Raw genomic sequence first — 13,844 nt, 5'->3', positions numbered from 1 at the left:
CCAAGGATTGGAACCATTGCACTGCCTTGCCTTCAAGGCTTAGTCCAAAGATATGGACCTTTGTTGTTGTATCATCTTTAATTTCAAATGCCTCACATATTTGGTTAAAGGCCTCTAGGTGGGATACAAGGTCTCCAACTTCATGGAATTTCAGCATGAGTCACCCACATTGGTTGTGTATGTGATATCCATGGGTGCAATTGTTGTGCCACTCCCCTTTGCTAAGCTCACAATGTCAATTTAGGGATCAAGGGGATGTGGTACGTGGGTGCAGACTCTCTAACTTAACTAAAAATTAATCCTCTCTAATCTCACTATTAATCACCCTTTAATCATTTTTCTTTGCTCTCTAATTACTCCTTAATGGTGATGCGTTTTGAGATGGGGATTTGATAGGTGGATTAACAATGCCACGACTAATCTAATGATGTGATCATAACAAATCAAACAACCCAAAACCGAATGCCATAGTTACTTACTTGACACCGGGCAATGGAGACTCCGTCGGATTTGAACAAGGAAGGCTTCGACAAGAAATGGATTGGGGCTCCTTGGCAAAGCGGTGCCAAAGCTGTTAAGCTAACCCCAACGTGTCATGGGAAGTTGCCGGTCCGCCGAGCTTGAGCTATGCTCAAGAGCTCCACTGTCACGTGTGGATAGCCGCTCTTCGTCCACGATCCTCCCGCACTTCTTGTCACACCGAGGTAGTTCCTAATTCTACGGGTGGTGCAACCGCTCCCACGAAGATATGGAAGCCGATCGAGGTGTGATAGCCTAATCACTCAAGCAAGAGCAAGAAAAAAAGCAAGAGGGAAGCAAGAGAGGACGAGCAATCAGCACTAATCACACCCAAACCCAAACCCTAAGCATACCACACCTGCTAGATTAGAGTTGCAAGAGAGAGGGGGAGAGAACACTCCACGTCTATTGCATAAATGGGAGAATATAAGTTACAAACAAGAGAAATTGGTTTTTATAGTTCCAAGCCTTTTCCCACTAGTCCGCCCGAGAAGAAGTGACCCGAGGCACCTGGAACATAGTTACAAGCGCATACGGGATATGTTAACTAGCATGCTAACTAGCATACCGGATATGCTAAAAAGCGTATCCAGAATGCTAATAAACACAACGGATATGCTAGTTAGGATACTGGATACGCTAACTAGCATACAAGATACGCTAATTAGCGTAACCAGTATGCTAACTAGCACACTGGATATGCTAGTTGGATGAGTGGATGCTAATTAGCATATCCAATATGCTAATAAGTATATTGGGTATGCTTATTAGCATACCGGAGTTAGCATATTGAATGCTAATTAGCATATCCAGTATGCTAGTTAGCATATTAGATTGCTATCTGAAACGCTAATTAGCATACAGGATATGCTAATTAGCATATCCTGTATGCTAACTAGCATACTGGCTATGCTAAGTTAGCATACTGGCTATGCTAATTAGCATACTGAATATGCTAGTTAGCATACTTGATATGCTATTAAGCATGTTGGATATACTAATTACCAATTTTTATATGCTAGTAAGCATTTTGGAGCATATTGGATTAGCTTAGAGGTTATAAGGTCTACTAGTTAGCATACTAGGTATGCTAGTTAGCATATTGGATATGCTTATTAGCATACTGGATATGCTAGCTGGAATGATAGTTAGCATACAAGATATACTAATTAGCATATCCAGTATGCTGGTTAGTATACTGGATATGCTAATTAGCATATCCTGTATGCTAACTAGCATACTGGATATGCTAATTAGCATACTTGATTAAGCATGTTAGATATACTGTGCTCTAGTAAGCACATAGAAGCTTTTGGGTACACTTGAATTGCTTAGAGATTATAAGGTTTACTAGTTAGCACACCTGGTATGCTTGTTAGCATACTTGATATTCTAGTTAGCATATATGATTATGCTAGCTAATTAGCATACTGGCTTAGCTGCACACATAGTTAGTATATGAAACATACTATGTAGCATACATGACATGCTTATAAAGGGTATAATCAAAGATTTTTTTGTTGCAGGCCTCTCAAAGCCCCTACATGATGTGGGCAGTGTGCATGACACCAAAGGTAAGGGAAAGGCTGCAAACTGAGAACCCTTCGACTGAGAAGGGTGGTGAGCTAGATACAATGAATGAAGGAGTAGATGCGGGATCCCAGCAAATGCAAAGTGCAAGCATGAAAACAACAGAGGAAGGCGGTGACATGAGCAATAAATCAGAAGAAGATGATTTTTTTGTCATGGTTCCTCATGCGCGTGGCATGCCTACTGCAACTGACACAGTAAAAACTTCTCAACAGACAATGGCTAGTGCCAGTGCATCAGGGGAAACATTGAAGACTAACAGCATAGAGGACCCGCAGGAAGTTGGTGATAACAGCCCTCTCGAAGGTTTTTTGCGAAAGGCTAAGGCAAAGAGAAAAGTGGGCCCGGAAGAGGTACCTAAAGAAACTGCAAGCAACGGATATGGTTCCCCAAAGAAGATGGAGGACAAAGCTGAAAGCACCAAAGGTGAAAAGAAAGCCACCCGCTCAAGAGCTTGCAAAAAACTGTGTTAAGACCTTTCCTTTTTTTGCCTAGATTCTGTACTGTAAGCAGGCAACTGTCACTGTTCAGTTGTTTAGCCTTTACTTAGTGTTCCCATACCTATGCCCTTCGCTCTTATGGCTATGCCATTTTGAAAACCTAATGCCTCTTGTGGCTGTCATGTAATTTTTTTTATTTTCCCGGTGAAAATGTCTTTGTGTAATATAATGTTGAGCAGCAGTCCATTATAATTTTCTACCAATCTATGAACTTCTTCACTTCGTATCGCTGTTTCTTTGCAGAGGAAGAGAAACTGGCATTAATTGCCTTGACTGATGTAAATGCTGCCATGCAATGACAGAAATTATGGAAATGGCGAGTCCGCAAAGTCAGGCAGATAAGGAGAGAAAAATTGGAGATTGAAAAGCGGCTCGAACGATATTCACAGCGTGCCCGTAGAATTTTTGAGCGCCTAAATTATGTTCACCCATCAGGGGAGGTTATATATACTGAATGGTATCCTCTTCCAGACCCAATATTGGTGCCTAAGCGACTATGTGATGAAAAAAGGGCTCTTTTACTAGATCTCAACGGTCTTTTACTGAGGGTGGTAGAGACTCACTTCGGCGAAAAGCCCCCTGCATATGCAGATGAAATGTTAAAATACAATGTAGAGGATAAGCAGGTGTTCTGTCGTAAGGACAGCCACATGTTTTTGGACTGGTGTCTTCAGTTCTTCAGTGTGTATATTTGGAGCACAAGCATGCATCGTAAAGTCATGAATATTTGCAGGGCTGTTTTTAATTTGCAGGTGCCAAGGATTGTCGATTTTTTTGCGTAAGAGCATTGCAGTCCGCAACCCTGGCAGATCTTGAATAAACCTGTGTTTATGAAAGATTTAGCCTTGTTTTGGAAATACAATCCGACGTACAACGCCCAAAACACGCTTCTGATTGATGATAGCCTCTACAAAGTGTTTCAGAACCCAGCACAAGCTTGGCTCGTTACTCCGAAGCTAGAGGACCAAAGTGCTGAGGAGAGACAACAGTTTCTTATAGAAACTTTGAAAGACTGGCTTTTTCTTTAGCTGCAGTCGGATGATCGGGCAGCGTATGTGGCTGACAATTTCTTTGATACAGACTCTGATAACTTCTCTGATGCAGTCATTAAATAGTTGCTAGAGGCTGAGAGACAAGCAGAACTTCGTCGCAAACAAAAGGAAGATGACCTAGAAGCAGAGAGAGAGGAGAAAGCTAGGCTGGAGAGGGAAAGAAAAGAAAAGGAACAGCAGAGAGGCGACCTAGAAGCTGAGAGAAAGGAAAAAGCAGAGGAAAAGGAGAAAGCAGAGAAAAAGGAGAGAGCAAAAAAGCCCGGTCACTACAAACGCCCTCTGAGGAGGCCTAAAGATTTTTGGCGGGTGTGACTCATTGTAAAATTAAACCCTATGTAATGTTATTTGATGTTGGAAGTTAATGATGAGATAATCTTTTCAACAGTTGCCTCCTACTATTCCATTTTTATGTGTTACAGAATTATGTATTGGGTTTTTTGTTAGGTAGCACACACTATAAAGTAGCAAGTATACAGTTAGCATATACTGTGGTAGTTAGCATACACCATATGCTAGTTAGCATAATCCTGTATGCTAGTTAGCACACTATATAGCAGCTAGTTAGTATACATTTAGCATATACTGTGCTTGTTAGCATACACTATATGCTAGTTAGCATATACTGTATATGCTAGTCAGCATATACTGTTTGCTATAGTTAGCATACAGTATATGCTAACTAGCATATACTGTATGCTAGTTAGCATACGCTTTATGCTAGTTAGCACACACTATGTAGAAGCTTGTTAGTAAATAATTATCATATACTGTGGTAGTTAGCATACAATATATGCTAGTTAGCATATACTGTATGCTAGTAAGCACACGCTATATAGTAGCTAGTGAGTATACAGTTAGCATATACTGTGCTAGTTAGCATACCCTATATGCTAGTTAGCATACCCTATATGATATACTGTATGCTAGTTAGCATATACTGTATGCTAGTTAGCATACGCTATATGCTAGTAAGCACACAATATAAATTAGGTAGTTAGTATACAGTTAACATGTATTGTGCGAGTTAGCATACAGTATATGCTAGTTAGCCTATACTATATACTAGTTAGCATACTATATATACTAGTTAGCATACACTGTATGCTAGTTAGCATACGATTTATGCTAGCTAGCACACACTTTGTAGAAGCTTGTTAGTCAGCATATACTGTATATGCTAGTCAGCATATACTGTTTGCTAGTTAGCATATAGTATGTAGAAGCTTGTTAGTCAGCATATACTGTTTGCTAGTATATGCTAACTAGCATATACTGTATGCTAGTTAACATACGCTTTATGCTAGTTAGCACACACTATGTAGAAGCTTGTTAGTAAACAATTATCATATACTGCGGTAGTTAGCATAGACTATATGCTAGTTAGCATATACTGTATGCTAGTAAGCACACGCTATATAGTAGCTAGTGTGCATACAGTTAGCATATACTGTGCTAGTTAGCATACACTATATGCTAGTTGGCATATACTATATGCTAGTTAGCATACGCTATATGCTAGTAAGCACACAATATAAATTAGGTAATTAGTATACAGTTAACATATACTGTGCGAGTTAGCATATAGTATATGCTAGTTAGCCTATACTATATACTAGTTAGCATACTTTATATGCTAGTTAGGATACACTGTATGCTAGTTAGCATACGCTTTATGCTAACTAGCACACACTTTGTAGAAGCTTGTTAGTACACAATTAGCATATACTGTGGTAGTAGTAAGCATACACAAGATACAAAATAGAATAAAAGACCACGACGCTCATGTCAAAAACCAAATGGCATGCTGTTATAGATTGCTTCATAATCTTCGGGGGTGATTGTGTACATTTGTCTTCTCTTTTGCATGTGTTTCATGGGTATCTTGGTACAACGTACAAGATTTGAAAGTATGTGAACAACAGGTTGATTGTAGTCTAGTTTGAAGGTGTATGCATCCACTTGCTTGTAATACAGTCCTTGCACGACATAAGAGCCTTTGTCAATTACATTGTTCCACTCATCAATGTAACCTTGTTTTGCCTTTTCTTTTACTGGGCTGCAATGCACTTTACCAAGTAAAAGTCTACATTCTCATCATTGGTTGTAGCATCCGGATTCACTGCAAAAGTGTCACCGACACAAAGCACTACTTGGCAATAGGCAACCACATTTGCAACACACTTTAAAGTGGCCCCATTAGGCTTCAGCTGTTCATGTGTCAACGATCTTTTAACAACTGCGCCTGCACCGTCATGCTCTCCCTTGCCATGTCCTGATCCAAAGAAGAACTAGCTCATCTCCATTCCTGTCAGTCCAGCATACCTTGCAACAAAATAGAAAGGCCTAGCAGCCTTAAACTGTGAGGCAGCACCATCTGACCAGACCCAGTGACATTTTGGAGTGACGCCTTCTCTCTGTAACCAGCCACAATGTAGCATAAAACAATGTTGGACAAACAATGTGTCATGCACTTTGTCATCTGATATGAAGAAGTGGATTTTCTTGACTACTTCCCCTTCTCTGCGGTAGTATGTTATGTGCACAAAAATAGTTACTTGACTTGAGTGCCAATGCATGGATTGAATCTCATTTTGCTCCTTGAATGCATAGTTTTCTGCAAAGTCTACAACCGACACAACCACATCGTCAGGAAATCTAAGAATACAATCCTTGAACTGTTGTGCTTGCCATCGAGACGAGCGATATAGTTATGTTTGATAAAAACCTTCAGCTTGGTCCTGTAAGAGTTGAAGAAACTCCCAGCACTGCATTTCTTTAGTCACAAGATCTTTTCTCTTTTTTTGTCTCCGTGCTTATCTGTTGCCTCCACATATGCAAACAATTTTACAAAGATATTCTTACCTGGGCTTTGTGTCTCTAAGCAGCATGTTTCTAGCTTTTTCACACCACATTTCTTACATTCGCCCATCAAACACTCACTATTGTGGTAACCAGCATCTATCTGCTTCAGGCAGAGAACTGACTCCCATAAATGTGTGACACCTTTGAAAGTTTGACATAAAGCCATGCAACCCCTGCTAGTTTCATCACCTCTGACGCAAACGCTGCATGTACATCTGCATTGGGCTCCATGCAGCCCGAATGACTGAGACCGCATATGGTTAAGTGTGTCCTTTAAAAAAGGACATCTGCACATGATATTCGCAGTAGCATGTGTATCTATCTTTCAGCCGCCGTACAAAAAATGGCTTCATCATCTCAAACATTCTCATACCTATTTTGCAATCTAGATGCTTTTCTTTGAATCTGTAGAAGAGCTCAACCTGCAATTATGAGAGTTAGAAGGCGGTTATTATGCTAGTTATGCTAATTAGTATAGAGGCCATGCATGGAAGCATACTGTATGTAACCAGCACTTACAGTATGCTAACTAGCACTTACAATATGCTAACTAGCACTTACAATATGCTTCCATGCATGTGACTAGCACTTACAGTATGCTAACTAGCACTTACAATATGCTTCCATGCATGTGCAGTATGTTAACTAGCACTCACAGTATGCTAACTAGCACTTGCAGAATGCTAACTAGCACTGACAGTATGCTAACTAACACATTCAATAGGCTAATTGGTACATTCAGTATGCTAAGTAGCACATTCAGTTAGCTAATTGGTACATTCAGTGTGCTAACTAGCATAAACAGTGCTAACTAACACAAACAGTGCTAAACTAGCACAAACAGTATGCTAATAAGCACATTCATTATGTTAACTAGCACATTTAGTATGCTAAGTAGCACTTACAGTATGCTAACCAGCACTTAAAGTATGCTAATTAGCACTCACAGTATGCTAACCAGCACTTAAAGTATGCTAATTAGCACTCACAGTATGCTAATAAGCACATACAGAGTGCTAACTATCACTAATCATATGCTAACTAGCACTTACAGTATGCTAAGATGCACCTACATTATGCTAACTAGCACCTTGAGTATGCTAACTAGCACTTAGAATATGCTAACTAGCACTTAAAGTATGCTAACTAGCACTTACAGTATGCTAATCAGCACCTACCATATGCGAACTAGCACTCACAGCATGCTTACTAGCATTTACATGCTAGCATGTAGAGTGTGCTAATCAGCACATAGAGTATGCTAACTAGCATACACAGTTTGCTAACTAGCATTTACAGTGTGCCTCCAGGTATGGCTTGTATACTAACTAGCATGTAGAGTGTGCTAATTAGCACATAGAGTATGCTAACTAGCATACACAATCTGCTAACTAGCATTTACAGTGTGCCTCCAGGTATGGCTTGTATACTAATTAGCATTACTAATATGATAAATAACGCACTCTGTAAGGTGATCAACATATTGAAGATTTGAACTAGCAGATACAGTATAACATGTTCTAGCATGTAGAGTGTGCTAATTAGCACATAGAGTATGCTAACTAGCATACACAGTCTGCTAACTAGCATTTACAGTGTGCCTCCAGGTATGGCTTGTATACTAATTAGCATTACTAATATGATAAATAACACACTCTGTAAGGTGATCAACATATTGAAGATTTGAACTAGCATATACAGTATAGCATGTTCTAGCTAGAATAAACCATAAACAACCACAGTGTAAATAACAACCAGTATGCTAACTGTAAAGTTTGACATGCTTTTTAGTGTACTCGAATAATGGTGCTTTGGTTAGATCAATTACCTGAGGTTCATCAAGGAGGTGTACAGGGTGCTTTATGTAATTTTTTCTCCCCATCCTCTTTCGACAAACATCTTTTTTGTTAGGGGATACACGTGTCTCATCCCTCCAAAATGTGTAAACCAGCTCCTTCATTTCATCTGTGATTGTGCTACGACGGGCAGCCAATGAAAACATTCCACCGTCAACATTCGATGTCACCCGCAATTTAGCCTTGTACAAGGATCGACGCGGAACTTTAAGGAGTCTCGAGACTTTTGACATTTGCACGTTCTCCTTTGAATTCAACATCATGGACAATGCTGTATGCTTCAAATACAACTCCTCTCATTACAGCTTGGCTACTTTACAAGCGCCAAGGTGTTACGAACATTGCACATGATTGCACTTTGAATAATAGACTCCTCTGGACACACTGCTTGCACGACACGATGATGAGATACTAGATTCCAAATTTCTTGGTTGTCTTCTGTACTAATTCCTTCAGTCCTCCTCTTGAACAGTGCCACAATCTCTGACGAGATTTTCTTCTTCTTTTCCTCCTCAAAGGCAAGCTCTCGAACCTGAACCTACTTAAGTTTTTTCTTCTCTCGTTGTTTCCTCTTTCTTTGTCTCTCATAATCCCTAATGGTAGTACAAGTTGGGTCCTCCAAGTTCGGATTCATTGTCTGTAAAGGATCCCTTCTGCTACCTTCATCTGCTGCCCTTGAATGCGCAAGTAAACTTACCAGATCAGATTGCAAGGTATGGTTCGCCATAACTCTATGAGATGGGGAGGAAGTGGGCTACACGGAGAGAATGCGAGGCCAAGGGAGAGGGTGAGACTGTTTGAGCAGCATCACAAGAGAGAGAGAGAGAGAGAGAGAGAGAGAGAGAGAGAGAGAGAGAGAGAGAGAGAGAGAGAGAGCTTGCCTTACACAGATCATGGAGAACCTCGAGAGAGCGAGAGAGAGAGAGAGAGACACAGAGACAGAAAGATAGAGAGAGAGAGAGAGAGAGAGAGAGAGAGAGAGAGAGAGAGAGAGAGAGAGAGAGAGAGCGCTCATCCACTACACCATGACTTCAGTAACTGAAAAGATGCTACATTTGAATTTGGTGTCGAGTAAATTTAACATTAATTATGGAAAGTTTATTTCAAAATGGACATATTCTTGGCTCTCGAATGTATGCTAACAAGCACTACTAACTAGCATTGTCTGGGACAGCATTTTTTGTGCACGTTAACATGCTTCTACCCCTACACAAGAAGGGGAAGAGACAATGATGCTCTTACCCATGTATTGCTTCCTTCCTTGCTTTTTCTTTCCTTTTGCTTGCCTCCTTAGCTCTCACACGAATCGGAGCTTTGACACCATAAAGAGAATGCGAGGGAGAGGGAGAGCTAGAGTGCAAGACACAAAAGAGAATGCGAGGGAGAGGGAGCGCTACAGTTCCTTGTAAGCATACATAGACACACGAGAGTGCAAGACACAAAAGAGAGATGGATGGTTGAATTTTGTTCTATCTTCTTCTCTTCTCTACAACCATATAACTAAAAGATAAGAGTATATATATAAAGGGAAAGTACTCTCTTACAACAACATACAACAACATACAATGATCAGTCTATAGTGTAAACCCGACTATATGAGGTGGCGCTATAATTATGCCATAACTCTAGTACTCCAAAGTGGCATTCACACAGCCTTTCATCCACTGGTGGCACACAACCATAATCTCACCAACCATGCCAGTGGCATAAGTACGGAAGCTATTACCCAGGTGGGTTATCAATGTCCGTCGCACTAGTTGAGCTTGATATCTCAATAGATGATATGAAACTTTGACGCTTTTGGGAACTGTTGGACCTTTTGCCTTGTAGTGCCTTTTCATGTACCTTTTCCTAGTGTTGACCCCTTGGCTCATCAACTCATCCTTGGAACTTAATGCATTAAAACCATTGTCTAGTCAGATCCTATTTCGAAATTTGGACCAAAAAGGTACCTTTTTGTGGGCCACCATCTTTCGTTTGCATTTGGATGGGCTGCCATTGTTCCTTTGTACGGAATAATCTAACACAGCAATCCATGGTCTTTCAAGCAACACCTACTCTTTCATCACACCTTTGTAGGCATGACTTATACCTTTCCAACGACATAAGGTTATTGCCAACAAGAATTTTTCATTTAGAGACCCTTCAACCTTAGATATGCTACCATCTAAATTTCAAGTCTTGACATTGGTTGATATTAACTCTGGTTTTCACAAGGATCCCCATGTTTCACATGATATGAGATTGTGATAGGCCCTTGTGTCTAATAGAGCTATGCTAGTGTTCCACCACCACAGACACTTGAATACTAACCCTTACGAGCTCAATATCTAGGTCATCATCTTTCTGGGATGATAGTGTAGCCATGTGTATGGACAAGGTTTTACCCATTCTTTATTTTGCTTTATTGATCTTGGCTAAAGGGGCCTCCTCTTGTGAAAGGCTTTTCACCCTATCTTGTTCTTTCTTTTCTTGTTTATTTTTATGGATTTAGGCTAACATGTCCTGTGTCAAGGGTCCATAATAATTTTTCAATTTGGTCCCATTGATGTACCCACTAGGTCTCAATCCTCTGAGGTTTAACTTTTTATATTTGTTACTCTCAGTTTCGTACAACAATACTAGGGTTCCCTCTTTAAGCTACTTTTTCTATTTGTTACTCTCAGTTTCGTACAACAATACTAGGGTTCCCTCTTTAAGCTCCTTGTCTTTAATGTTTTGGTCAAATTATTTTCTACGTCGGAGCTTTTCTACTACCATCAATCCATGCATGGCATAAGCCTTTAAGCTCCTTGTCTTTAATGTTTTGGTCAAACTATTTTCTACGTCGGAGCTTTTCTACTACCATCAATCCATGCATGGCATAAGCTTGACTTTCTATAACTTTTATAAGTTAACCAGTCCTTTAGCCACCATTATATTCTCTAGGTATACTAGTTTGTCCTCTTTAGGCTCCTTGTCTTTAACATTTTGGTTAAACCATTTTTTAAGTCAGAGCTTTTCTGCCATCAATCTAGCATGATGATAAGTTTAGTTTTCTTCAGGTTTTCTAAGTCAACCAACCCTTTAGCCATTGCATTCTCTATTAATCTCTTGTTGACAACGATTCTTAGACTAGGAACTATGTACTCCATAGGCTTAACTGCATCAACCCCATACGTTAATGGAAATGGGCTACCTTCTCTGATGTTCGATACGCCCATAAAGCCATTGTGCTCCTCCCAATCAGTTTGCCTTAGTTTGACTTGCATGAAAAGTTTTTGTTAAAATGCACCATAGTATCTTATTCGTGCTCTCTGCATGGCCATTGGTTTGTGGATAGGAAGGTGAATGTTTTGGGTGCACTATTATCAAGCCTGTGATGAGGTGATGAATCATGTCCTTAATAAACTATGATCCTTGGTCACTTACAATCTCTAGGAGACATCTAAATCTAGAGATGACTTGCTCATATAAAATTTTGCAGTGGTATAAGCATCAATCTTCCTAGTAGCTCTACCTTTCCCACTTGGTAAAGTAATCAGTGGGCTACTATCATATAGTAGGCTTGGGTTCTTTTAGTGCGACATGACTAATGAGTCCTACAAAATTAATTCTCCATTTTCCAAAGGGTTGTTGGACTATTATGAGGGTGAGGGCTCGGTGAGGGGCATTCGGTCTCTCTGATGTGGTATAAGGAACCATTGACACTCATCGTAGCCTTTGACAAGCTCATCTCTAGCTTGTCCACTTGGTAAAGTAATCAGTGGGGGCAGTAGCTCTAGCTTGCCCACTTGGTGAAGTAGTCAGTGGAAGCTACTATTATATAGAGGTCTTGGGTTCTTTTAGTGTGACAGGACTAATGAGTCCTACAAAATCAAGTCTCCATTTTTCAAAGGATTGTTGGACTATTACTAGGGTGTGGGGCATCTTGCCCCTCTATTATGCTATAAGGTCGTTGACACTCATTATAGCCTTTACCAAGTTTAGCCACATCACCAAATAATGTTGGCCATAAGCTTGGTTGGAGAAACCTTCTATGTTATCACTTGCCTAGCGAAGTGTTCTCTAGTAATTCTAGACTGTGCTTCCTCTGGAACTTGCATAAATTCATCTTTACGTACACATCTCTATAGAACATCATATTACCTAACTTGTATAGTTATCACAGTAGATAAGGTACAACTAGCTTGATAAGCTGCCACATATATCTTTATTCAATGGTCGATCTTGTGAAAAACCATAAGCAAGTTATTGGTGAAATTTTCTCACTCCATTTAAGCAACATATCAATTTTAAATAAACACACATCCAGGAGATCATCATCGATTCTTATGTGGCAGGCTTGCTATCAAGAATTCATGACATGTTTAGCTATTACATGTTGTGTTCCCTTTCTTATAGTCAATACATGTTGTGTTCCCTTTATTATAGTGACCATAAAGTTAAACTCCAAGAGCATGACCAACCATCCTATAATCCTTCTCATAGTGCAGGGCTTATTAACGAGATATAACAAGAACTGGCAATCCATGAAGAACACAAATTTGTTGGCCAAAAGATAGTGTCTATACTTTTTTTATAGCATATACCATGGCTAACCCTCTCTTTTTGTGGTACTGTAATTCATTTCTACCTCATTGAGTTACCTACTTTTTAAAGCATATAACATGGCTAACCCTTCTCTTTTGTGGGAGTGTAATTCATTTCTACCTCATTGAGTTACCTACTACTAGTTGGCAAAGCAAATCTAAGGGTAGTCCAATTTGTGCTCCCCTAGTTGTGCTAGCACACACCTAATGGCAAAGTTTGATGCATCAATATGCACATAGAAGATTATGTCCCAATTAGGGGGTCTCAAGATTAGTTCACTTGCTAGGGCCTTCTTAAGTTCATTGTATGCTTGCTGACATTCGTCGGTCCACTCAAAGACTACAAGTTGCCGATATAATGGTCATGCAATCTTGGCATAGAATACTATGAACCTTCTTTAGTACCCGACATTCCCCATAAACCTTTGTGCTTCCTTCCATAGAGAGGAAGTTCCGAAATCAATTTCACTTTACTTTTATTTGTGGAGATACTATTTTTAGACACAATATTCCTAATATAATACCATGCTTAACCTAAAATTGGTATTTCAATGGGTTCAAAAATATTCAATACAATTGACACCTTTGAAATACTTTTCTCAAGCAAGCTAGGTGGTCCTTCCACAGGGAGTGAGCACACAAGTCATCGATGCTTCTAAAACTTCTATAGATAGTCTTTTAAAGATGTGTTAAAATGTAGTAGGGGCATTAGTTAGTCCAAAGGGCATAACTTGATAGGAAAATGTGCCTCTTGCATCATAGTGAATGCATTCTTGTGCTAATCCTAAGGTGTGATAGAAACTTGGTTATATATCTAGAGAAGCCATCTAAAAGGCTATAAGCCTCTTCACCAGCTACTCTTTTTCTAACACATGTTTGGTATTCAAGACTATG

General features: G+C 39.8%; 1 protein-coding gene across 1 annotated transcript; it reads left to right on the top strand.

The window, feature by feature from the left end:
- Positions 1-492: 492 nt before the first annotated feature.
- Positions 493-2,582, top strand: LOC147602759 (uncharacterized). The gene is made up of 2 exons (XM_086797608.1): positions 493-609; positions 2,046-2,582. The coding sequence occupies exons 1-2, from the start codon at positions 493-495 to the stop codon at positions 2,580-2,582; spliced, it is 654 nt and encodes a 217-aa protein (XP_086653734.1).
- The last annotated feature ends 11,262 nt before the right edge of the window (positions 2,583-13,844 follow it).

This window comes from Cibotium barometz, chromosome 66 (assembly GCF_041138505.1).
Source record: "Cibotium barometz isolate CiBa-2024 chromosome 66, ASM4113850v1, whole genome shotgun sequence".
Classification (NCBI taxonomy): Eukaryota; Viridiplantae; Streptophyta; class Polypodiopsida; order Cyatheales; family Cibotiaceae; genus Cibotium; species Cibotium barometz.
This window is presented reverse-complemented; position numbering and strand designations above follow the sequence as displayed.